At 36.1% G+C, this 25458-nt stretch overlaps 2 protein-coding genes across 2 annotated transcripts in view; one reads left to right on the plus strand and one right to left on the minus strand.

The window, feature by feature from the left end:
* Positions 1-8783, plus strand: part of LOC150099067 (EF-hand domain-containing family member B-like) — a 175142-nt gene extending 166359 nt beyond the window's left edge. Inside the window, exon 6 of the mRNA XM_090405805.1 lies at positions 8583-8783. Within this exon, the coding sequence (XP_090261931.1) occupies positions 8583-8783 (201 nt within the window). The remainder of the gene's footprint in view (positions 1-8582) is intronic.
* Positions 8784-11320: 2537 nt separating this feature from the next.
* LOC150099069 (chitin synthase chs-2-like) overlaps positions 11321-25458 on the minus strand; it is a 92600-nt gene continuing 78462 nt past the window's right edge. Inside the window, exons 7-8 of the mRNA XM_090405806.1 lie at positions 20978-21153; positions 11321-11477 (exon numbers count right to left, since the gene is read on the minus strand). Of these exons, the coding sequence (XP_090261932.1) occupies positions 11321-11477; positions 20978-21153 (333 nt within the window). The remainder of the gene's footprint in view (positions 11478-20977; positions 21154-25458) is intronic.

Below are 25458 nucleotides of genomic sequence, written 5' to 3' on the forward strand. Positions count from 1 at the left end.
ATCCATATAGATAATGAATAACAGAGGGGATAATGTAAATCCTTGTCTGACACCAGATTTAACATTAAACTTCCTTCCTGTACTTCCTTCAATTCTAACTGCTTACAACTCAAAGACTAAGTATTGTTTGATATAATGCCCCATTGACACCATATAACTGTAGTGTTTTGAATAGCTTCCCTCTCTTGGCACCTTGTCATATGCCTTTTCCAGATCTATAAAACTTAAATACAGATCTTTGTTATATTCCCATGATTTCTCAACTATTTGTCATAAAGTGAAAACTGATCCTGACAGCCTCTATATGGTCTGAACCCAGCTTTTTTTTCACCAAGCTTCCCTTCCACAATCGTCAACCGTTTCTCAAGTATACTGGCATAAATCTTACCAGGAACACTCAGTAGAGAAATACCTCTGTCATTTTCACATTCAGTTTTATTTCCCTGTTTTTATATATGGGCACTATGAGAGCTCTACTCCAATCATCTGGAAGTCGTCCTTCTGTTCAGGCCTTCTAAACTCTGCAGTGCAGCCACTGTAAGACTTTTATGCCTCCATACTTGAGCATTTCTGGTCGAATATCATCTACTCCAGCTGGCTTTTCACATTTCAGAATTTTAATTGCTTTTTCTACTTTAATTATGGATCTGTATTCCTGACTGCATCTATGTTGAGTGTTTTTTACCACTGTGCTGTCACTGATTGTTTCATTTAGCAATTTTTCAAAGTAATTACACCATACATCAAGGATATCTTTTTTCTCCAGTTTTCATGTCACCTTTATTATCTCTAATTCCTTTTACAACATTCTTTCCTTCATTTCTGAGATTTTTCAATAACCTCTAGAATATTTTGCCACCTTCTTGATATTTATTTTCTATGTTCTTACCAAAGTCTTCCCACGAATTTTGTTTAGCTTGTTTTACATTCTTACATTTGTCCCTGTTCTATTCTCTAAGATCATAAGCTGACTTTATTTGTCAGGAACTTTTGATATGCTTTCTTGTTTTCCTTCACTTCCTCTTTAGCTTCCTGTGTCCACTATGGAGTTCCAATTTTTCTATCCTTACAGACAACCTCATGCCTCTCTGGCTGAATCAATGTTTTCTTCAGGATTTTCTACTAAATCTCCAAAATCCTGTTCTCAAACTCTTTCATTTTTCTTGAATAATGTTTGTATATTTCAGTCTACAGTTCACATCTGAGAGCTGCTCAACTTTTATTCGCTTTAAAATTTTCTTACATGTTCTTCTTTTCAGTATGAAATTCAATTTTATCCTGCTCAAGACTAAATGGTGGTCACTTCCAATTTCAAATCCTCTGTATTCTCTAGTGTTCTTCACCAGAGAGAAACACATCACTATCAACAATAACATAGTCAATGAGACTTTTCTTATTCCTTGGTTCTTCTCTCCATGTGAATTTGTGTACATTTTTATGTTGGAGCATGGTGTTAGTAATAACCAGTCCATGTCCTGAGCAAAGCTAATACTTTGCCATTATTATTAGCTTTGCTTTTTTCTCCAAATTTTCCCAATATATTTTTGTATGTCTGACAATCATTTCCTACTCTGCTATTTAGATCCCCTACAAGGACCAATTTTTCATTGTGTCAGTTGCTTTCTCTAAATCCTCAAAAAATTCCTTTGCTTCTACCTTAGCAGAACCTTCTGTCAGACCATAGGCACAAATAAGTCTCATTGTCCAGTTCCCCATTCTGATATTTGCCCATATCACCCTGCTTGAGACTCCCTGCCATTCAAGAAGATTAGCCTTGTATTTAGTGTTTAATACTATGGCTACTCCTTTTCCTTGATTGTCATTGCCTGAATATAACAATTTGTATTTATTGCTCAGAAAGATCTCACCAATTTTTGCCTTTTTTGTTTCAGTCACCCCTATTATGTCAATCTGGTACTTATAGAATTCCTCAGCTATCTCCACATGTTTGCCATTCATTCTTCTTTATGTTGATAGTACCAATCTTGAACTCTGGTGATATTTTTAATGAATGGTCCTTTACAAGTTTGACACGATCCAAAATAGAAAATTTCTTCCACACATCAATAACTGTCAGTAAATTATCCTTATCAAATTCCAATACATTTTGGATAAACAAAATATATTGGAATTTTCTTCTTATGTAGTAAGTTTTGAAGGTAGAAATTACACTCTGGTTGTATTAAGGATGTTGTATTAAGTGATAGAAAACAAAATTCTAAATTCTGCATTTGGGTGTTCTAAAACAGGATAGCCAGGTGTGCTTCATTGTCTATAATCAATAAAACTTTACAGTTCAGATTTTTTTTCCATTAAATAGCTTTTAACTTTTGGAACAAAACATTTATGGAACCATTCATTAAAAAGTTCTTTTGTAACCCAGCCTTTTTTTTGTTTCCCTTCCAGTGCACTGGTAACATGTTTTTGCACTTGGCATTATTTTCCAAAAAAGGCTGGTCTTGTCTATGTTCCAAACTTGATCAGGAGTGTAGCCATCATTTTCAATAATTTTGGAGAGTTTTGAAAGAAATTCCCTAGCTGCCAGCTCATCTGCAGATGCAGCTTCTCTTTTTATTTTTACATTATGAAGCGCATATCTTTTGAGAAATTTTGTAAGCCAACCTGTGTTTTACAGAAAAATCACAATTGTTGTTTGATTTTGTTGGCTGGTTTTGATATTCCTTTTTGTGAGCAATCTTCTATCCACGTCATAATAAATTTAGTTTAATCCTTTATCCAAGTGTGAGCAAACAAAGTTTGCACCAGAGAGTATCTTCAGGACTGGGGTAAGGTGGTACAACACCCAGTCCTGAAGATACTCTCAGGTGCAAACTTTGTTTGCTCACACTTGGATAAAGGATTAAACTAAATTTATTATACTCTAACCAAGTGAAAAATAAACTTTCAACATCTATCCACATCACTATGATCTTTTCCGTTTTCACTTTTATAATGATTGATGACGACTTGACAGTTAATTTTGTTCCATTAAAGAACAGATTTTCTAATGGCCTCTTAATTTTTCTTAATCATTCTCATGGTAGCTTCGTTCAGTCCAAAATATTTCCCTAAGGATGTTGAACCTTCTCCAGCTGCTAAACAACCTAAAATTTGAATCTTAGTTTCTAAAGTAATAGGTTTTCTTTTCTTCTTCTGTCTAACTTAATTATTTGACATCATGATTAATGGGGTAATGTTATGAAAATATCTGAAAATATTCAATAATTAATTTTACTAATTTGATATTACACATACAAAACTTGAATTACATTGGTAAGTTGTATTTAATACATTCCTGTATAACTCTGTTGCACGAACAAAACTTTTATGAACAAAACACAAGACGTGTAAACATTTCGAATTATAAACATCATCATCATCATCATCATCAAATTCCTGCCATGTACCCTCAAGGGGTGTACAGGATATGACAGTACTACATGAAAAAATTACATCATTACTAACTTCCTATCTACAATTTTCCTCCAAATCAGTCTGTTACTTGTCAAGACTCCAACATTATCAGATCTTATATTTCTGTCGTCTAAGGCACTTTGTACCGTATCAATCCACCTATATCTTGGCTTCCTCTGGGTCGTTTTCCTGCCAACCTAGCAGAGAACACTTGTTTTGCTAATCTTTCCTCTCCCATTCTATTTAAGTGACCATACCATCTGAGATTAGCTCTGCTAACGCATTCCTGGATGCTGACAATGTCAAGTTCTTTCCTAATATCCTCATTTTTTATATGATATTGCCATTGATGCCATCTGTTCACGCCTCTAATCTTTCTCAGGACTCTCATATCTGCGGTCTCTAGTCTTTGGTCAAGTGTTTTACTTCTGACCCAGCTCTCAGATCCATAAGTTAAAATTGGTTTGAACACAGTCTTGTATACAGCTAATTTAGTGTTCCGACTAATTTCTTTCTTATTCCATATGAATTTATTCAATTGACTTCCCACGATACCAGCTTTGCTGATTCTGTTGTCTATTTCTATATTTAGTTTACCATCTTCAGTAAAAATTATGCCTAAGTAGCTGAAATGTTTTACTTGTTCCACAGGTTCTCCATTCACAACACAGTTGACATTTTCAATGATTCTGCCTATTTTCATTGTCTTTGTCTTTTTATTGCTGACCTTCATACCATATCTATTACAACAGCTATTCAATTTAGTCAGAGAATCTTGCAGACTTGTAGCGGATTTATTTAGAAGTATAACATCATCCGCATAAAGCAAAGAGCTGATATTAACATCTCCAATTTTGATATCAGGTTTAATACCACATTCCTTCATAACGTGAATCCATATAGATAATGAATAACAGAGGGGATAATGTACATCCTTGTCTCACACCAGATTTAACATTAAACCATCTTCCTGTACTTCCTTCAATTCTAACTGCTGACTCACAACTCAAATAAAGACCAAGTATTGCTTGATATAATGCCCCATTGACACCATATAACTGCAGCGTATTGAATAGCTTCTCTCTTGGCACCTTGTCAAAAGCCTTTTCCAAATCGACAAAACTTAAATACAGATCTTTGTTATATTCCCATGCTTTCTCGACTATTTGTCGTAAAGTGAAGATCTGATCCTGACAGCCTCTATTTGGCCTGAATCCAGCTTGTTCTTCACCAAGCTTTTCTTCCACAATTCTTCTCAACCGTTTCTCAAGTATATTTGCATAGATCTTACCAGGAACACTCAGTAGAGAAATACCTCTGTCATTTTCACATTCAGTTTTATTTCCCTGTTTTATATATGGGCACTATGAGAGCTCTACTCCAATCATCTGGAAGTCGTCCCTCTCTCCAGGCTTTCTGAACTATGCAGTGCAGCCACTGTAAGACTCTTATACCACCATACTTCAGCATTTCTGGTCGAATATCATCTACTCCTGCTGCCTTTCCACATTTCAAGCCTTTTGATGGCTTTTTCTACTTCAAGTATGGATATGTATTTCTGACTGCATGCCTGGTCAGTGTTTTTTTATCACTGTGCTGTCATCACTGCTTGTTTCATTTAACAGTTTTTCAAAGTAATTACTCCATACTTCAAGGATATCTTTTTCTCCTGTTTTCATGTCACCTTTTACAGCACTCATCTCTAATTCCTTTAACAGCACTCTTTCCTCCATTCCTAAGCTTCTTCAACAACCTCCAGAATATTTTGCCACCTTCTTGATATTTATTTTCTATATTCTTGCCAAAGTCCACCCATGACTTTTGTTTAGCTAGTTTTACACACTGTTTAGCTTTCTTACATTTGTCTCTGTATTCTGTAAGAGTAAAAGCTGATTTATTTGCCAGGAACTTTTGATATGCTTTCTTCTTTTCCTTCACTGCCTCTTTAACTTCCTGTGTCCACCAGGGAGTTCTGATTTTTTTATCCTTGCAGACAACCTCACCACATGCCTCTCTGGCAGAATCAATCAATGTTTCCTTCAGAGTTTGCCACTGAATCTCCAAGGTTTGATTCCTGTTCTCAAACTCTTTCATTTTCTTTTCAATAATATTTCTGTATTTTAGTCTGCAGTTCACATCTGAGAGCTGCTCAACTCTTATTCGCTTTAAAACTTTCTTACATGTTATTCTTTTCAATATGAAATTCAATTTTATCCTGCTCAAGACTAAATAGTGATCACTTCCAATTTCAAATCCTCTGTACACTCTGGTGTCCTGCACCAGGGAGAAAACATCACTATCAACAATAACATAGTTAATGAGACTTTTCTTATTCCTAGCCTCTTCTCTCCATGTGAATTTGTGCACATTTTTATGTTGGAACATGGTGTTAGTAATAACTAGTCCATGTCCTGAGCAGAAATCCAACAGATATTTGCCATTATTATTAGCTTTGCTCTTTTCTCCAAATTTTCCCAAAATATTTTTGTATGTCTCACAATCATTTCCTACTCTACTATTTAGATCCCCAACAAGGACCAACTTTTCCTTTTTCATTGTGTCAGTTGCTTTTTCTAAAGCCTCAAAAAATTCCTCCACTTCTACCTTAGTAGAACCTTCTGTGGGACCATAGGCACAAATAAGTCTCATTGTCCAGTTTCTCATTCTCATATTTGCCCACATTACTCTACTTGAGACTGACTGCCATTCAAGAAGATTAGCCTCGTATTTTGTGTTGAATACTATGACTACTCCTTCTTTTCCTTGATTGTCATTGCCTGAATATAACATTTTGTATTGCTCAGAAAGATCTCACCAGTTTTGGTCTTTTTTGTTTCAGTCACCCCTATTATGTCGATCTGGTACTTATCTAATTCCTCAGCTAGCTCCATTTCTTTGCCATTCAGGCTTCTTATGTTGATAGTACCGATCTTTAACTCTGGTGATGTTGAGTTGGGGTTTGTTTTCAGATTTGTAAACATTTCTTGTTTATAATTTCAGAATTATAAACAAGAAATGATTATTTAGCAAACAGCTTAACTCCTTCCAAGCAGCCTTATATAGGTGCGCGTCCTGTAACAGACCAACTTATCTTTGAGAAATCAGCATAGCACCCTTTTATCAGAACTGAATTCAAACAGAAATTTTAAAAATAAGCGCCATTTGAACTGTGTTAGATCAAAATATTCTGTATAAAAATAGAATTGCTTTTGTTTTCTAAATCATGTTATTTCAAAATCATGTAAAAAAAAAAAAAGCCCTGTAAAAAGAGAATTAGCTGTATATATATATATATATCATCATCAAATTCCTGATATATACCGTCAAGGGGTGTACAGGATATGATAGTACTACATGAAAAAAAAAAAAAAAATATATATATATATATATATATATTTTAAATCTTTAGATTTTTTCAACATTCATTTTTGTGTTGTGGCAAGCATCATAAACATCTTTACCATTAGTTCCCCTTACTATTGCTCGCACACAACACCTTGAACATGACGTTTCCATAAGGTAATTATTATTATTACATGACACCTTCAGGGAGTCCAAAGACTCATCGAGGGAATGTTTTTTCATTATCTGGATCACATCCATAAAGACATTTTAATGTCGGCATGAAGGTGGGCAAAGCAATTGGAGGATGGATCCTAATGCCTTTATAGTCTGAAAGAAATAGATGACACTCTTAGCATCAAGAACTTGATGAAGAGAAGAAAGAAGCCACTGGCCAGTCATCTCTTGATAATTTCATACTGAAGGCTAAACAGCCAATTATACTTTTTTTTTCCCATAATATTTTTACTTTATTATATTTTATTTTGCATTGATAACTATATACTGAAATCTAATTTGTGTAAGCGTTTGTCTAGCAGAAAAAATAAATAAAAATAAAAATGTTAATGCACTACTTGCATACACATATTGTAAACCCTAAACAGGGCATGATTTAATTGACAAGGGGAGGGGGGAGGTAAAATTTGAGTTACTTAGTTTGCTCTGTCTGCTGGCTTGTTTGTTTTAGATAATTTAATTGTATAACTTTTGAAGGATCTCTTTTTTTTATATATGAACTTCCATTTTAGTGCTATATTGAATGGTTGATAAACCTGATTATTACTATTATTACGGGCAACTCCAGGGAGTCATTAGACTCATCGAGGGAGGCCCCAAATCATATTCATCACAACTATTCGACATTCATACAGTATCTATCATACCTCGCTTTAAACTCATTCACTGTCACAGCATCCACCACAGACTCAGGGAGCGCATTCCACTCATTCACTACTCTAAAAGTAAAGAACCCAGCTCTAACACCTTTACTAACCACACTTTTGCCCAGTTTCCATGGATGTCCCCTAGTCCTCCCACAACCAGCCCTGTTCTCAAAAATATCTTCTGAATTAATTTTATAGAAACCTTTCAGTAATTTGAATGTCTCAATCATATCTCCCCTCCTCTGCCTATCAACCAATTTTTGCAACCCACAAATCCTCAACCTGTTCTCATACGGTTCATTCCACAGACCTGCTATCATCCTGATTATTAAAAATTCATATAATTAATTTTTGTATTTTGCGTTATGCAAGAAGCAGAGGCCACTTTATGATCTGATATGATTACTCAGTTTCCTGCAGCCTTATTTTGTATATCCTAAGGAGGTCGACAACTGAAGCTAGGGAAATTTGCTGAAATTATTCTTGACTAAAATAAATTGGATACATTGCAAAAAAAAACAACAACCATAAATTGGTTTTGTTTACTTAGTAAGATTTAATTTTCAAATGAACACAGTACATACAATACTAGCCTAGATCTTCATTCAGTTTGTGTGACTTACTAACAACTTAAAAAAAAGTGAGAATTTTAATGACAGCTAACAACTCCTTATACAGATAGACAGTCATATATATACAGACTCTTCTTCTGCCCTACAGATGCAAGCAAACCTATTATTGACCATGGAAACTTGAAAGCCTGTTGCATATATAACGTAGTCAGTTAAAGAAAAATATTTTATATGTAGAGATTATATATAATTTTTTTAATAATATTTGCATTAAAGCATTTAATGCTTTATTATGGTATCTATAAATAACTTAAAACTACTCTATTGATCAGAACATTTGAAATATCAGAATTTTTTAATACTCTTTTAGGATAATGATGGAAAGATCAGTTTGAAGAATTTGCAATGCATTTGTAAGAGTTTGGGTATTCCTATATCTCTTGAGGTATTACCTGATTTGTTGGCTGAATGTGATATAGAGAAAGATGGCTATATCAGCTATGAAGAGTTTATTCATTATTTGAACTGGAAAGATAAATTGCCGGAAATCTCACAGTCCTTTCAAAGTTAGTTTAGTTTTGAAATGTATTGATATGTATTGTACATAAATATTATTATGCAGAAGGAGAACTTGCATTAAGAGTACTTTTGCTTTAATGAATTAATTTATGGATAAATATAAATTAATAATGTGAGATTGCCAGATTAGTTAAGATCTTGATCATATAATAGACATATATGGTAGTTTGATCAACCTGTACTTGTTGGTCTCCATGCAAAGAACCTACTCCTCATTCCTCTGCTCATAACTCCTTGTCAAATTACAATATCACTATCATCCTGCAGTATAATGAGTATCAAAATTACAAACTGGGATATAACATTTCTATGTGCTTTAGGGTGGAAAAAAGTATATTGACAAATTTGATTATAAAAGGTAAGCCATCTCAGTTTTAAGTTTGATTGATGGCATTTTCCTAATTGCTTTGAAGTTTTGTGCTTCCAGAATTAATTCCTGTTTTGTAGTGTTATTATTATTGTTGACATCTGACCTCCATGTAGTCAGAGACTCATTGTGGGAGGTATACACTATTTGCACACAAAGCTCATTCAACTGTGCCTTAAACTGATTTAATGTGTTTACATTCACAACACACTCAGGCATTGCATTCTACTCAGCAACCACTCTCCATGCAAAGAACCTACTCCTCACTCCTCTGCTCACATCCTCCGTATACAGTTTTCAGGGATGGCCTCTTGTTCTGCCCCCACCCCCCATTATATGAGGTTTGTCTGGGAAATTCTGAAACTTTTTAAATACAAATTTTCCTGTCTAACTTAGAAGCTGTTTGGCTTTGTTGCCTTCAAAGTACTCTCTTCACTTTGTGTACACTGCTGCCAGCATTTTTTCCATCCTTTGAATCATTTCTGGAACACTTCTTCTGGGATACTGCACAGTTCTGCTAGCGATTTTTTTCTTTATTGAGTCATTCGACTGAAAACGTCGGCCTTTCAATGTCAATTTCAATTTGGAGGATAAAAAAAAGTGTGCTGGTACAAGGTCAAGCAAGTGAGCAGGGTGTGGAATGACTGTTGTCTTGTGTTTTACCAGAAATCGATGGATTAAGTCAGCAGTTAGAATTGAAGGAAGTACAGGAAGATGGTTTAATGTTAAATCTGGTGTGAGACAAGGATGTACATTAACCCCTCTGTTATTCATTATCTATATGGATCACATTATGAAGGAAAGTGGTATTAAACATGATATCAAAATTGGAGATGTTAATATCAGCTCTTTGCTTTATGCGGACGATGTTATACTTCTAAATAAATCTACTACAAGTCTGCAAGATTACCTGACTAAAGTGAATAACTGTTGTAGATATGGTATGAAGGTCAGCATTAAAAAGGCAAAGATAATGAAAATAGGCAGAAATATTGAAAATTATCAACTGCATTGTCAATGGAGAACCTATAGAACAAGTAAACCTTTCAGCTACTTAGGCATGATTTTTAGTGAAGATGGTAAATTAAATATGGAAATAGACAATAGAATCAACAAAGCTGGTATGGTAGAAATTCAATTGAATAAATTCATATGGAATAAGAGAGAAATTAGTCGGAACACTAAATTAGCTGTATACAAGACAGTGTTCAAACGAGTTTTAACTTATGGATCTGAGAGCTGGGTCAGAAGTAAAACACTTGACCAAAGACTAGAGACCGCAGATATGAGAGTCCTGAGAAAGATTAGAGGCGTGAACAGATGGCATCAATGGCAATATCATATTAAAAACGTGGATATTAGGAAAGAACTTGACATTGTCAGCATCCAGGAATGCGTTAGCAGAGCTAATCTCAGGTGGTATGGTCACCTAAACAGAATGGGCAAGGAAAGATTAGCAAAACAAGTGTTCTCTGCCAGGTTGGCAGCAAAACGACCCAGAGGAAGACCAAGATATAGGTGGATTGATACGGTACAAAGTGCCTTAGAGGATAGAAATATAAGATCTGATTATGTTGGAGTCTTGACAAGTAACAGGCTGATTTGGAGGAAAATTGTAGATAGGAAGTTAGTAATGATATAATTTTTTCATGTAGTACTATCATATCCTGTACACCCCTTGTGGGTACATAACAGGAATTTGATGATGATGATGATGATCGATGGATTAGTAATGATGTGTGTGCAGGCATATTATCATGATGAAGCATCCATCGGTTTTCACTCCAAGCATCAGGCTTTTTTTCTGATGCCTCACAAAGACATTGCATTGGCTCAAGATAATACCATTGTTCACTGTCTTGCCTTGTGGAAGAAATTCATGGTGAACAATACCCTCAGAAAACTGCCATCATCACTTTGACATTTGACTGCACTTGTCTCGCTTTTTTTGGATCATGATGACACTTTTTCAATGCCACAGTAATGATGTTTTCTAAAAAGTTTTCATTCTTGTAAGTTTGACTGAAAAGCATTTGGTTCACATCAGCATGAATTTGTTTTTGATCATCAGTCAAAAGGTGAGGCACAAATTTGGCTGCAGTGCAAAGCATGCCTGAAGTTTCCATAAGAATCTCATGACAAGCAGTTTTTGAAATGTTTACTTATTTAGCTACCTCATGAACAGTTAGAATGACTCCATTAACTTTTTCATCATTTTCATCAATGTTCAGTGTTGATGGTTGTCCTGAACAGGGATCATCAATCACTGAAGTTTGGCCATCTTTGAAATTGCTACCGCTCCATACATTTGAGTCTGGCCTAAATCCTCATTACCAAATGCTCTTTTTAGCATTTCAAATGTTTCCGTGAAAGATTTTCCCAATTTGAAACAAAACTTCAACACAAATTCATTGATCGTGAAAATCACCCATTGTAAACACAACAAAAAATTGCGACATGCACCGAAAATGTGTTGACACAAACAGATGCAGTACAGTAACTAAGAAAAATATCATGTTGCAGTTTTTGCTATATTACTTCCCAATGTTGTTGCTAGATTACAGCTAGTAGTGCTTGTTGGTGCGATAATTCAAAAGTTCAAGAATTTCCTGGACAAACCTCATATGAAAATTTTCTTCCATGTCGACATGATAACAACTCCTGACTAACTTATATGTCTAAATAGACTGCACAGATAGACAGGTAAGTGGAACTATCAGTTCACTGTAACTCCTATTCACAAGGCTTTGCAATTTACATTCTTTCAGTCTGTCTTCATGCTTCACATTCTTCCAGAGACCACTGATCACTTTTGTGAATCTTCTCTGAACCCTTTCTAACTTACCCTCATCACCATGAAAACCCAGTAACCAAATCTGTGCATAATAATCCATATAAGGCCTAATCAAGGCTTTATATAATGGAATCATAACCTCTTTATTTCTGCATGTCATGGTCCTCCACATTATTGCCATTATCTGATGTAACATCTTCACAACTTGTGCAATGTGGCCCCTGAATTTCAGGTCCTTGTCTACCACCACTCCCAGATCTCTCACTTGCTCTACCTCCTTTAAAATTTCCCTACCAAATGTTTACCTTGCATCCCGTTGTTGCTTACAAATATCAAAACCTTACACTTTGCAACAGTTAACTGATAGTTCCACTTACCTGTCTATTTTTGTGCAGCTATTCAAGTCCTCCTGTGAAATAAGATTTTAACATCTGCATTACTCTCATTTTTGCATCATCCACAAACAGTTGCATATCATCATTTAAACTCATCCCAATATTATTAATATAGAAATTGGACAATGATGGCTCCAATAGACCCCTACAGCACACAACTAGTGACTTTCCTCTTTGGAATAATGTACTCCTTCATACAACTTTCTGATACCTATCTAACAGCTAGTCACTGATCCAACTCACTAGTATGTTATATCCAATCCCATGTGTTTCAATTTATTTAACAGCTGCTTGTGTGGCAGTCATATGCATCTCCCTTGTCCAAGACAGTTTATCACCTTGTTATAGTACATGAATAAGCTAGTAAAACATGATCTCCCTTTAGCAAACCCATGCTGACAACTACAGAGAATTACTGCTATTATCAATCCATTTCTGTATCCTAATTCTCACTGATCTCTCTAGTACCTTCAAGACAACTCTGGATGTACAGATTGGCCTATTTGTAGCCACAGCATTATCACCACCTTTATGCAATAGAACAATTTTGCCTTCTTTCCACTCCCTTGAAACCTGTGCTGTTGTAAGACTCTTATTAAACAGGCATGCCAACTACTGCCAATTCCCTGGAACATTCCCTTAAGACATGTGATGATTTGTCATCAAATCCTGTCACCTTATTGACATTAAGCTTATTTATTTCCTCATATACCTCCTGCTCATTCACAATTAAGCCATCCTCTACACTTGTGGTTTTCATGATTTCACTCTGAGGAGGTTGAAACACCCTTATAAATTGTTCAGTAAATACCTCAACAATTTCATCCATTAACGTAATCTTACCATAATCATTTCGCCATCTACTTGCCACATATCTGAAAAACTCTTTAGGGTTTTCTTGGCCTGATTTGCTGATTTCCACTCATATTGTAGTTTTGCAGTTCTTACCAACTAAGTCACCTTCCTGGCCTGCTCTTTATATTCCTCATGTAATTAATTATTATGCTTAATCCCTTTATTCATCCAATTGACACCCACTTTATTCAGTCTTTTGACCTTTGGAATACAATCGCACATTTAAATATCTTTTTCAGAACCACATCCTCTGATGAAATTATCAGATCAAACTCTCTAACTTCATGTGCCCTCCTTTACATACTGCTTAAGATAGTTGTCCCTCAAAAACTCAAATTCATTTTCCTTATTCATAAATGCTATCTCTTCATTACAGTCTATACTGCCATAATTAAAATCACCCTTCCATTTCTAATCCTGTTATGATATGTTTTGCTTCTTATTCCAACAATTTCTGGGCAAGTAATTACCAGTTGTTGGTAATTCCACCCACAAACCATCATAAACCTGTCGTGCATTAGTACTATGAGTGGTATAAGTGTTGGATAATCTTATATCTTGCCTGGCAACAAAACTTTTTTTTTCTCCAAGTAACTTGGTAATTGATGGAGTGCCATCAATTACTTGATGGCACTCCATAATGACACAGATGTCAGTGAGTGTCTTTCATCATATGGAGTGCCATCAATTACTTGATGGCACTCCATATGATTAATTAATGAAGTGCCATCAATTACTTGATGGCACTTCATTAATTACTAAGTTACTTGGAGGAAAAAAAAAAGCAAAAATCTTAGAGAGAAAAAAAAATCCGCTGAAGGCAAATTCAAATGATGAATTTGCCTTCAGCAGCTTGGAAAACAGAGATGCTGTTCACTTGGAAATCTGCTATGGCCGATTGAAAAATTAGCTCATATCCACTATTCTGGTGAATGTATTCCTGTAAACTCTCTACGAAACTTTTAAAGAGTCTGCATTCGGCTTTGAAATAATGCTGGATTTAATATCCACTTAATTTTTATAAATTTTGCATTACCGAACTGAAGCCTTTTGGCTCTTTATTTTAGGAAATAAAATTGAATATAGATAGAGGTTGTCAAGATTAGCTGTGACAAATATGACAAGACTCTGTACTTTGTTTTGTAGATCTGGAAAAGACATATGACAAGGTGTCCAGAGAAAAGCTTTTCAAAACACTACATTTATTTGGTGTAAATGGAACATTGTACAGAGCAGTATATAATATATATTTAAGTTGTCAGTCAGTAATTAGAATTGAATGAAACACAGGCAAATAGATGGTTTAATGCAAAATCAGGAGTACAACAAGAATGCACATTATTTCACCTCTTATTCATCATCTACAGTATATATGGATCACATGAAAGAAATTAGCATTAGGCCTGATGTTAGAACTGGAAATGTCAAACTTATCTCTTTGCTTTATGCAGGTGATGTGGTACTCCTAAACATATCTAGTCCAAGTCTCTAGGATTCTTTAACTAAATTGAATAGCAGCTGTAACAAATTTTGCATGAAAATTAAAAAGACCAAAACCATGAAAATAGGCAGAAGCGTTGAATTCTGCACATCAACTGCATTCTGAATGGAGATCCTATAGAACAAGTAAAATATTTCAGCTATTTATGCACAGTTTTTAGTGAAGATGGCAAGTTAAACCTAGAAATAGACAATAGAATAAGCAAAGCTAGTGTGGTTGGTAGCCAGCTGAATAAATTTGTATTGAATAAGAGAGAAATTATCCAAAAAGCCAAACTAGTAGCATACAAGACATTTTTCAAATCAGTTTTAATTTATGGATCTGAGAGTTGGGTTAGAAATAAAGCACTCGATCAAGACTAGAGACCACAGATATAATGGTTTGAGAAAAATTAGGGGAGTAACAGATGTCATCAGTGGCAGAATCATATTAAAAATGAAGACATTAGGAGAGAACTTGACATTGTTTGCATTCAAGAATGTGCAAGCAGAGCTAATCTAATCTAATCTAATCTAATGTGGTATGGCCACTTAAATAGAATGCATGAGGGAAAGGTTAGCAAAACATATGTTTGATGCCAAGATGACACGAAAGAGATCTAGAAGACCAAGGTCTAGGTGGATTGATTCAATCAGAAGTGCTTTAGAAGCACGAAATGTTAGATATGACAATATTGGAGTGCTGACAGGTAATAGACTGATTTGGAGGAAAATTGTGGGTAGGAAGTTAATAATAATGTAAACTTAATCATGCAGTGCTGTTATAGTAGCTTGCTTGAGGATACATATCAGGAAATTGATAATGATGGTAATGGTTATGGATGAAACTTTATTTTGTACCTAATAGTCAACTATCATAGGACTCTCCTCTTTACTTTAAGTTTTTTGTGGATATCGACAGTCCTCTGATTGTTGACCAGATGAATTTTTTTTTTATATAACAGTAAATTGCACACTTTCTCATTTGACAAATCTTGTGCTTCACAAAAGAAAAAACTTCTAGAATGTCTAATTCTCTAACCTTAAATACTGATCTCCAAGTCTATTCTTAATTACCTCATTAATTTTGGAACCAGCCAAACTTAATCATCCTATCTGGTATCTCCCAGTCCTAGATATAAGACATTAAATGTCATTAAGAATCATGTTTTCATCTTTAAAAAAATTATATTTAGTATTTCACTTCAGCCATTAATTTTCTTCTGATCGACTATACCCAGTACAAATCCATATGACCACTAAATGTTCTGTTATGATAGGTTTCACGGTATAAAAAGAACACAGATGGTTAAGAAAATAACTATTTATTAACTTAAAAGCTAATATTTCGCTGGTAATATATCCAACATCTTCAGAGCACACAACACAAAGTTTGTTACAAAGGCAAGACAACCACAATCCGGTGTAACAGTGGGGACAGTATAAGTGATTGCAGCGTGCAACACAAGACTAAAGTCCTAATATGGCGCCATCTAGGTTAAAAAAAAAAAAAAATCAAAGTTTTGAAATAGTAGTCCAAATGATAAAAAATAAAAGTAATAAATATTAATTTGGTCTTAGGATGACTGTCTCCCAAATCTTTGGTAGATTTATACAGCCATACTTATTAAGGTTTGGGGTATGTTTCAAGGCTTCTGTTGATTCCAGAAACAACCTCTCTGACTTGTAGAAGCTTCTGTGCATTACTTTTGTTTCTTTCCAATTGATCCTGTGTGTAATGCACAGAAGCTTCTACAAGTCAGAGAGGTTGTTTCTGGAATCAACAGAAGCCTTGAAACATACCCCAAACCTTAACAAGTATGGCTGTATAAATCTACCAAAGATTTGGGAGACAGTCACCCTAAGACCAAATTAATATTTATTACTTTTATTTTTTATCATTTGGACTACTATTTCAAAACTTTGATTTTTTTTTTTTTTTTTTTTACCTAGATGGCGCCATATTAGGCCTTTAGTCTTGTGTTGCACGCTGCAATCACTTATACTGTCCCCACTGTTACACCGGATTGTGGTTGTCTTGCCTTTGTAACAAACTTTATGTTGTGTGCTCTGAAGATGCTGGATATATTACCAGCGAAATATTAGCTTTTCAGTTAATAAATAGTTATTTTCTTAACCATCTGTGTTCTTTTTATATCATGAAACCTATCATAACATGTCTGACGAACACATAAGCCTATCCACGCACTAAATGTTCTCTCATTTGGTATGGTGTCTCTGAGATTATTATTATTAAGAGAGACCTCCAGGGAGTCAGGGACTTATTGAAGGAGGCCACCAGGGGCGAATATTCTGGGTGTGCTAGGTGTGCAGTGCTCATCCACGAAATAACAGTATCACTGATATTATATTTTTGCATTTATTCCCGTTAAAGACTCACCCAATTTTTTGCAGACTTCACTCGATTCCTAAAATTAAACACAATATACTGTACCAATGCTTCATTGTCCTCTTCACGAGGATAATAAAGCATTAGTGCTTCATGAAAGGCGCTTTTCGCTGCATAAACGTTGCGTCACATTCGCGTTAATAGCCTGGGTGTGCTTTCAAAATGCATACACCTTTGAGCCATTCAAAAAGATGTAAAGAGGGCACAGTGTGTCAAATTCTTAGCTTTGTATTATTTTTAAACCGCTGAGAAGGCGTGACTAGGTGAGCTTAAATTTTGAGCTCGCTCAGCACCTAGCGTCAGTGATTGGTTATTGTCTCAACCAATCCAATTGAACATTGTCACTGTCATGAGTTGAGATATTACTATATCCGATGGCTTTCCCCCCACCCCCCCCCCCCCCCACCCCCCCCCCCCCCCACCCCCCCCCCCCCCCACCCCCCCCCCCCCCCACCCCCCCCCCCCCCCACCCCCCCCCCCCCCCACCCCCCCCCCCCCCCACCCCCCCCCCCCCCCACCCCCCCCCCCCCCCACCCCCCCCCCCCCCCACCCCCCCCCCCCCCCACCCCCCCCCCCCCCCACCCCCCCCCCCCCCCACCCCCCCCCCCCCCCACCCCCCCCCCCCCCCACCCCCCCCCCCCCCCACCCCCCCCCCCCCCCACCCCCCCCCCCCCCCACCCCCCCCCCCCCCCACCCCCCCCCCCCCCCACCCCCCCCCCCCCCCACCCCCCCCCCCCCCCACCCCCCCCCCCCCCCACCCCCCCCCCCCCCCACCCCCCCCCCCCCCCACCCCCCCCCCCCCCCACCCCCCCCCCCCCCCACCCCCCCCCCCCCCCACCCCCCCCCCCCCCCACCCCCCCCCCCCCCCACCCCCCCCCCCCATCTTCCTACATTCATTCCCCGTTCCTGGAGCAACAAAGTCGGATATCGATATTTCTAATGCACTTATTGTTCAAGAGGTTGAAACTTTAACTTATTGTTAAAGTTTCAAGAAGACATTTTCGGAAATAATGTGGGATTTAATATCCCCTTAATTTAAATAATGTTACATCACTGAAGTGAAGCCTATTGGCTCTTTTATTTAAGTAATTTATGGGTGCACCTTTTTGACAACTCATATAGCAAAGTGCAGGTATCCCTTGCAACCTATAGGACACACATATCACAAATGATAATTATTAATTATTCCTTACCATTAATGAAAGTATTTCTACTCACACTTATTCTTTCCTATTCGCATGTCTTATAAATGATGGTTCACATATTTTCATCTTTGAATATTTCAAATATACCAACCAAATATAGCATTCTCCTTCATTGTTTTCTAATAAATCCTAAAAACAGATTGTTCCCCCACTCTACGCAGAAGTATTCAAAGTTATCCTGCAATTAATTGCATTGGACCAATTAAGATGAGCACTGATGCACTATACCCTCTCAAAACTTTCATACATCGATAAAATGCAATCACAAGGTCATGCGCTTCCATGGAGGGGGGGGGGGGGCACTTCCCCCCAGGATAGATTAAAAAATTCCACAAATTCTAATCGTAAAATTGAGTGAGATATGTAATCTTACACCCTCGACCCTGGGAACGCTTTGTCTGTCGTAAAATTTTATTATGTGTTGGCCTGTTTCGGCTGGTCCACGGTGGGATAGCCATAGAACATGTGTTTTATTGCAGCAATAGAACACATGTTTTATTGCAGCAATAAAACACGTGATCCTGTTTTTGGATCATCTTTTTCTCATTTGTGAACAGTGACCGGTTAGTGTGCCCTCTGTGTCTAGGGAGTTACTAAGTGTGAATTATAAATTTATAGTGAAACAAATTTAAACAGAAAAATACATTTTAAAAGTTAATTGTATGTAATTTAATATTATTTTATTTGTTAGTTTTACGATTTTTTTGCTTTTAAACTGAAATAATTTAATTTAGGATGAATTAGTTAGTTGATTTTTAATAAAATATGCCGGTCAATTTTTTTTATATATGAAATTCTGGTAAAAACTATTAATTCTGAATACCTTTTTTTTTCCAAGAATTAAAGATAATTAAAATCGATGCAAAATGAAAATAACGTATTTATAGTTTACAAAGACGAATAATTTCATAAAAAAAAACTAAAAGACGTTTACTGATGTAATTATTTAAATAATCAATAATTATAAAAATTTATCGATGTAATAAATTTTACATCGGGGAGGGAGCTTAGAGACAAGCTTCTCCCCCTGGAAAATTTTCTGTGGACGCACGCCCATGTATATGGTCAAAGCACCTCCATAGCGCAATTGGAAGAACGATGGTACATTGCGCCCTTCGATTGGAATAGGTCTATGTTCGATTCTCGTTGCGATGGGAGGAATCTTTATCTGGATGATTTCAATCGAAGGTGAGTTAGCCAATCTCATACGGAGGTAGCAGGGTTTTTTCTCCCGGAAACTCGGGTTTTTCATCCCACATGCAGGCAAATCGGCCCTTCAGAACACACACAATTTACAGACAAAAAATACTAGGTGTGGTGGTGGTGGATGGTAGATGGAGATGATTCGTAGTACAGGTTTGGTATAGTGTTTGAGACAGTTGTAGGTGTCCTCCCGCGATGAGTCTTCGGACTCCTCGGAGGTATCAGAAATAATAATAATAAATTGATGTGAAATCTGTAGCACGGATTGCATAACCCACATGACAGCACACACCCAACTGAAATGAGCATGCGAAGCCACTGATAAACATATACAGGTATCCCTTGCTTAACGCGGTGAAATTAATTGTGGCAATCCTTTGATATACGCGGAAAGAGTTTTGATTAATGTGCCTTTAATCATGCGGAGCTCACATCTGATCAGACAGATACATGCAAAATGCTTAACATAAATATTCTTACACAATTCAGCTTGGAGGTCATGAGTAGCTGTGCATTCATATGTTACGAGTGATATTGCGCACTGTTTTTTGCTGTCAATTTGGTTTAACGCATGTTATGTAAAGGTTTGTGATATTTGATAGTAAATTGTATCTGAGAGATACCGTGACTCCGATGTCAGTATAGTATAGTTTAGTTGGGTTTTTTATTCTTTGTTCAATAATTTTTAGATTGTAACTGAAAATAAATAAACCATCATGTATTACTCAAATAAAGAGCCAAAGGCTTATTTATCATACATGTCCTCTAGGAGATGTGCTTTACATTATGGAAAATACTAAGGAAAGTGATGTGGAGCTTACTCCACCTTTATTATAAGTTGCCCATAAGGTTGCTTATGCTTGCATCCACCGAAACTTTTAGTTTCTATATATTCAGCACGAAACTCTTGTAGTTTCTATATTCGGCTATGGAAAATGTTGGATTCAATATCCATTTAATTTGTACAATCATGTATTATATTTGCAGTGTTTTTTCTTTATGTTTTATTGTTTGTTTGCCGAGGTCTAGAGAGTCGTTGTGCTTATTATTGTAGAATCTATGCCGATAAGAAAAAAAATTAAAACTGTTCAAACGACCCTTGATAACTTCTTTTGATAAAAAAAATTGCAGTGAATAATGTAGGTACAAGTATTTATTAAATATTTACTTTGCATTCATTTTTTATCTTTCCTAAAAGAGTACCATATAAAACTAATTATTAATACAGTAATTGATCATGGATGAATTATAATTTTTACCATTGATTATTAGATTTGATTAACGCGATTTTGATATATGCGGTAATCGAGGGATTAATTAACTGCATTAATCGAGGGATACCTGTACATTTTTATTTCTTTTTACAAGACATTATGTAATAGCATGTAAATGAAAATGAAGTCAGCTACAAAATCAATTAGGGCAAAATATCAGTAAATTATCTCTGAAGAACCCATACCTTTACAGAGTTCACATACCTCATGATGGATTTTAACATCTGGACCATTTCTTCTGCAGTTTCATGCCACATAGTAGCACAGGCATAAATGTGTGTGACACCTATATTACTGTTGTCTACACCAGGGTCTGCTGCCTCTTCGACTGTCTCGCCCAATTCAACGTCTGAAGGAGCTTTGTCGTAAGATGAATATTCCTGTATGAAAATAAACAAAACTATAAATTTCAAGTGGTAATCTTATATTATTTCAAGTGGATGTCTCAAGTATCAGGTACGTTTAGATTATTATTATTATTATATTGAGTTTTCTACCATAGGAATGGCTACCCGGTGACATCTCTGCTCCCGTTTTTATAGTTTTAAAGTGGTTCTAACTCCTGTTTTTAACTTAAAATTGTTGCAAAGTAATTCTACTGGTCACGCTGAAGACAGTGATATATGATTCAATGAAATCAGCTAATTAGAATCCAAATTTTGAGTGCTGAAAATTGAACAGAGTGCATCATGTGTCTGAAGGATTTATCATCCGACAGAAATTATATAACCTGTAGAAAATGTAGAAATCTTCACTTTACATGTTCCAGCCTTTCAGAAACAACCTGGCAGCGCAAATACAATGAAAAGCTGAAACAAAACAAAGAAACGTTGCCACCCAACGCAGCCTATTATACTGGAGGTAGAATCAGACGATGAACAGAATAGAATAGGCAAAAAAAAATACAGGTGAATCCTATAATTTGAATTCATTAAATATACTACTAGGAAACAGTTTAAAGACTATAAAAGTCAACTTAGAAGGTCTTGTCCCAGGACTCTGACAAGCGAACAAACAAATAAAAAAATGTAGCGAATATGAGGATTTTGTTAAATACAATAATTTAGCAATAGAAGAAGTCTTGCAAATGGTAAAAGACATTTTGATGAAAGAGACATCCGAATTCCTTCAAAAACTTAATTCCTAAAACTACAATACGAACTTTTAAATTAGCAACAACATAAAGAAGATCTTGTCATAAACTGTCTTCCTGAAACTGCACCCACAGAAAATCTCAGACATAGTTTTAAAGTTAGGCCATGCAATTGACATCCCCTACAGCATAACGACATTCAGACAATAAATCGGATTCCCAGGAAAAACAAAAAACAAGGTTTGCCATGATCTGCACCAGTCATAGTTCATCTTACAAGGAAGTCCACAAGAAACTAGTGGCAACTAGTTGCCAAGGACTTGAACGCATCACAAGGCAATACACCAATCTTCCTATAAGAGAATTTAACACCATTCAACCAAAATCTGTTGTACCAAGCAAGAAAAGCAAAAAAAAAAAAAACTATCAATTTTTGTGGATCAGAGACACCAAGATATTCTTAAGGAAGTCACTAACTTCAAAGTCGATACAAATCAGAAGCTGGGAAGACAGAGATTGGCTGTCACAGTGAAATAAAAGACTCCTAATTAGATCAGAAAGAAGATCTCAACACAACAAAAACGAATGAGAACCGTAAGACATGTTATAATACCAGAATACATCAGCAATTGTACTTTTGACTCACTCGAAGCATGAAAACAACACAGTACAAACGAGAGGACTCTTCATATTAATATCAGAAGCACTAGAAAACATTGGTTAATGCTGCAAGCTTATCTGAAGAATTACACCGGTGTTATTGATATATTAGTCCTAACATCCGTTAATAATGATGAAGCAACTGCCTTCCAAATTCCATGCTTTCAAGAACATAGATCCTGCCGACAAACAAAAAGAGGGGTGGAATATTAATATTTATCGAACATAAATTAATAGCAAAATAAACTTTCTCAGTTTGGGCATGCTGAAACCCTTTGCATCGAAATCATTAATACTGCCAATTGACAGCACCCCTTAATAATAAATGCTATTTACAGGCCACCAAACTTAAACGTGATAAAATTCCTGCATGAACTCGACTGCTGACTTTCTAGCCAAAATTATGCTCACCCGAATATCTAATGATAGTGATATAAACATAAACATTGCAAACGAAAACGATAACAACACTGTACAATACCTCGTCAGCAAAAGTTGGTTGATTGGTAGAGCCTCTGCTACTAATGGCTCACGAAAAAAGTTAATCAAGTTTGAGTGTGGTTAGTAGTTGGAACCACAATGTCCCCAACCACAAAAGAAGCAGAACTTCTCTCTCTTTAATATATCAAACCAAACAAAGGCCCAGGAATCGATGGTATAAGACCTAAGGATATCAAGCAACATGCAACTAGCCTAGGCCCTATCCTACTAAAATTAATAAATATTTAAAATTGGACAAATACCAAGTATGTTCAAGACGGCCATAATCACACCCATATACAAACATGGAAAAAATTTTAATCAATAACACAGTGCAACACAATTTTTGCTGACTTTTATATGAGACTTGTTTTCTACTGATTTGGGTGTGCTGATTTCAAATATCAAACCCATTTTTCTCTATCACGTCAGGTTTTTCCTCTATGGCATTTTCTTTTTGCTAATTTGTAAGTTTTTGATAGATTTAAGGAGGCAGTACTATTTAGAGGATCAAAAAAATCGATTTTTTAATATTATTTTCTGAAAGTATGTATGTACTTTTAAAAATCTGTTCCTAACTTTTTATCAAGAAATTCGTAAAATTCCCGAAGATATAGCCTATTATTCAAAGCGGTGCGCAGATCAGAATCGAAGCACCAACTGCTCTCGCTTGTTAGTAAACGAATAAATGCGTAAGAACCTGCAACGGTGCGTACTGGCGCTTTGAATGCGAGAGAGGCCGATAATTAGATACATAACTGCTTAACAATATTCATTAAAAATTACGAGAATATTTATAAAAAAATAACAATTTTACTTACACGTGAGTTTCAGGGAATAAATTTTTGTTTGTAGCAATTTCTGCTGTGTTCTGTTTTGGCAATCCCTTTGAATACTCCAACAGCAGTCGGCAACCATGTGAGAATCCCATCTTCCTTGGTACCGATCTTCCATAGTTTTTAAGTCTTGACAAGCGAGAGCAGTGAGCGCTCCGATTCTGATCTGCGCACTGCTTTGAATAATAGGCTATATCTTCGGGAATTTTTCGAATGTCTTGATAAAAAGTTAGGAACAGATTTTTAAACGTACATACTTTTAGAAAATATTAAAAAATCGATTTTTTTGATCCTCTAAATAGTACTGCCTCCTTAAAACTATCGAAAACTTACAAATTAGCAAAAAGAAAATGCCATAGAAGGAAAACCTGACGTGATAGAGAAAAATGGATTTGATATTTGAAATCAGCACACCCAAATTAGTAAAAAACAAGTGTCAGATCATAATCAGCAGAAAAATTTTTTTTTTTTTTTGTTAGCCAGTGTAATTACACACTCATAGCAACACTACCAATTATCAATCAAATCATGGAGCAGGTCATACTAAGGAAACTCTCAACATATAAAGAGAACTTTCATATTATTCCTAAAGTACAATACGGTTTTCAGAAAAATAAGGGGACAACATCTCTCTTGGAAAACTTTACACACGTAATTAATACCGCCTTAAATAAAAACAAAATGGTCATGGGCAGTGCTTTTTTCTGGAAAAAAAGGTGCCAGTACTCACCATGAAGATGTCATTACAACAACTTCCACACTTTTAACATATCCTCCGATATACCCTCATCGTCTCTAGATCGTTCTTGCTTTTGGTATCGACTGCAGAATGACGACTTCAGAGCAGCCGTGAGTCCACATATTTGCTAGGGTTGAACTGAGTGAGAGGAGGTCCTACCATCCTGATGAACATCAGTGCATTAGTTGTTCGTACAAGCAGAGATGACCCAAATAAAGTTACTATAAGACTCCTCTGAGAGAAACCCTTTCACAACATATTGCAATTGTGCCCAAAGTGTGCTTTAGAGGAAGTAGTATGTCCGGGAACTTTATTTTCTTGAAGATATTCACGGAAACCACGAACTGCTTCTCTTTCATTTAAGCGACATTTGCGTGCTAACTTTTTAATTTCAGCTTCACCATTAGATGCTTCACAGGATTTTTTGGCCAATACTTGGAATCTGAAATCTTAGCACATTCAGGCAAATCAGCATCATCTCCTTCAAGCAGATGCTTTCCAACAGTTTCTTTCAGACTTTTATAGAAAGCAGATGAACTTATCAGGACTGTGTCTTTCATTTTTGTGGAGCTCAATCCCTTTAAACTTCATGTTCTTCTGACTTTGAAGAGAAATACTATAGCACAGACCAGGATTTTCAATTTCTTCAAAAGTTGAACTGTATTCTTTATCTTCCTGTCTGCTTTGTACAAGTCAATATTTCTCTCTTGTAAATTTAGACTTAGTTCACTAAGCTCTTGTAGAGCATCACACATAAGGCTCAAATCAAGAACAAACTTGCATGACGTTATTTTTCTTAAAAGGCCCTCATAAAGAAAGCGATCTGTTTTGCTTCTTCTGCTGTCTTCTTTTGCCTCCAGAAAGTGACGGACGTGTG

The sequence above is a fragment of the Typopeltis vanoorti genome, chromosome 15 (genome assembly GCF_054136105.1).
Source record: "Typopeltis vanoorti isolate ZY-2024b chromosome 15, IOZ_Tvanoo_1.0, whole genome shotgun sequence".
Lineage (NCBI taxonomy): Eukaryota > Metazoa > Arthropoda > Arachnida > Uropygi > Thelyphonidae > Typopeltis > Typopeltis vanoorti.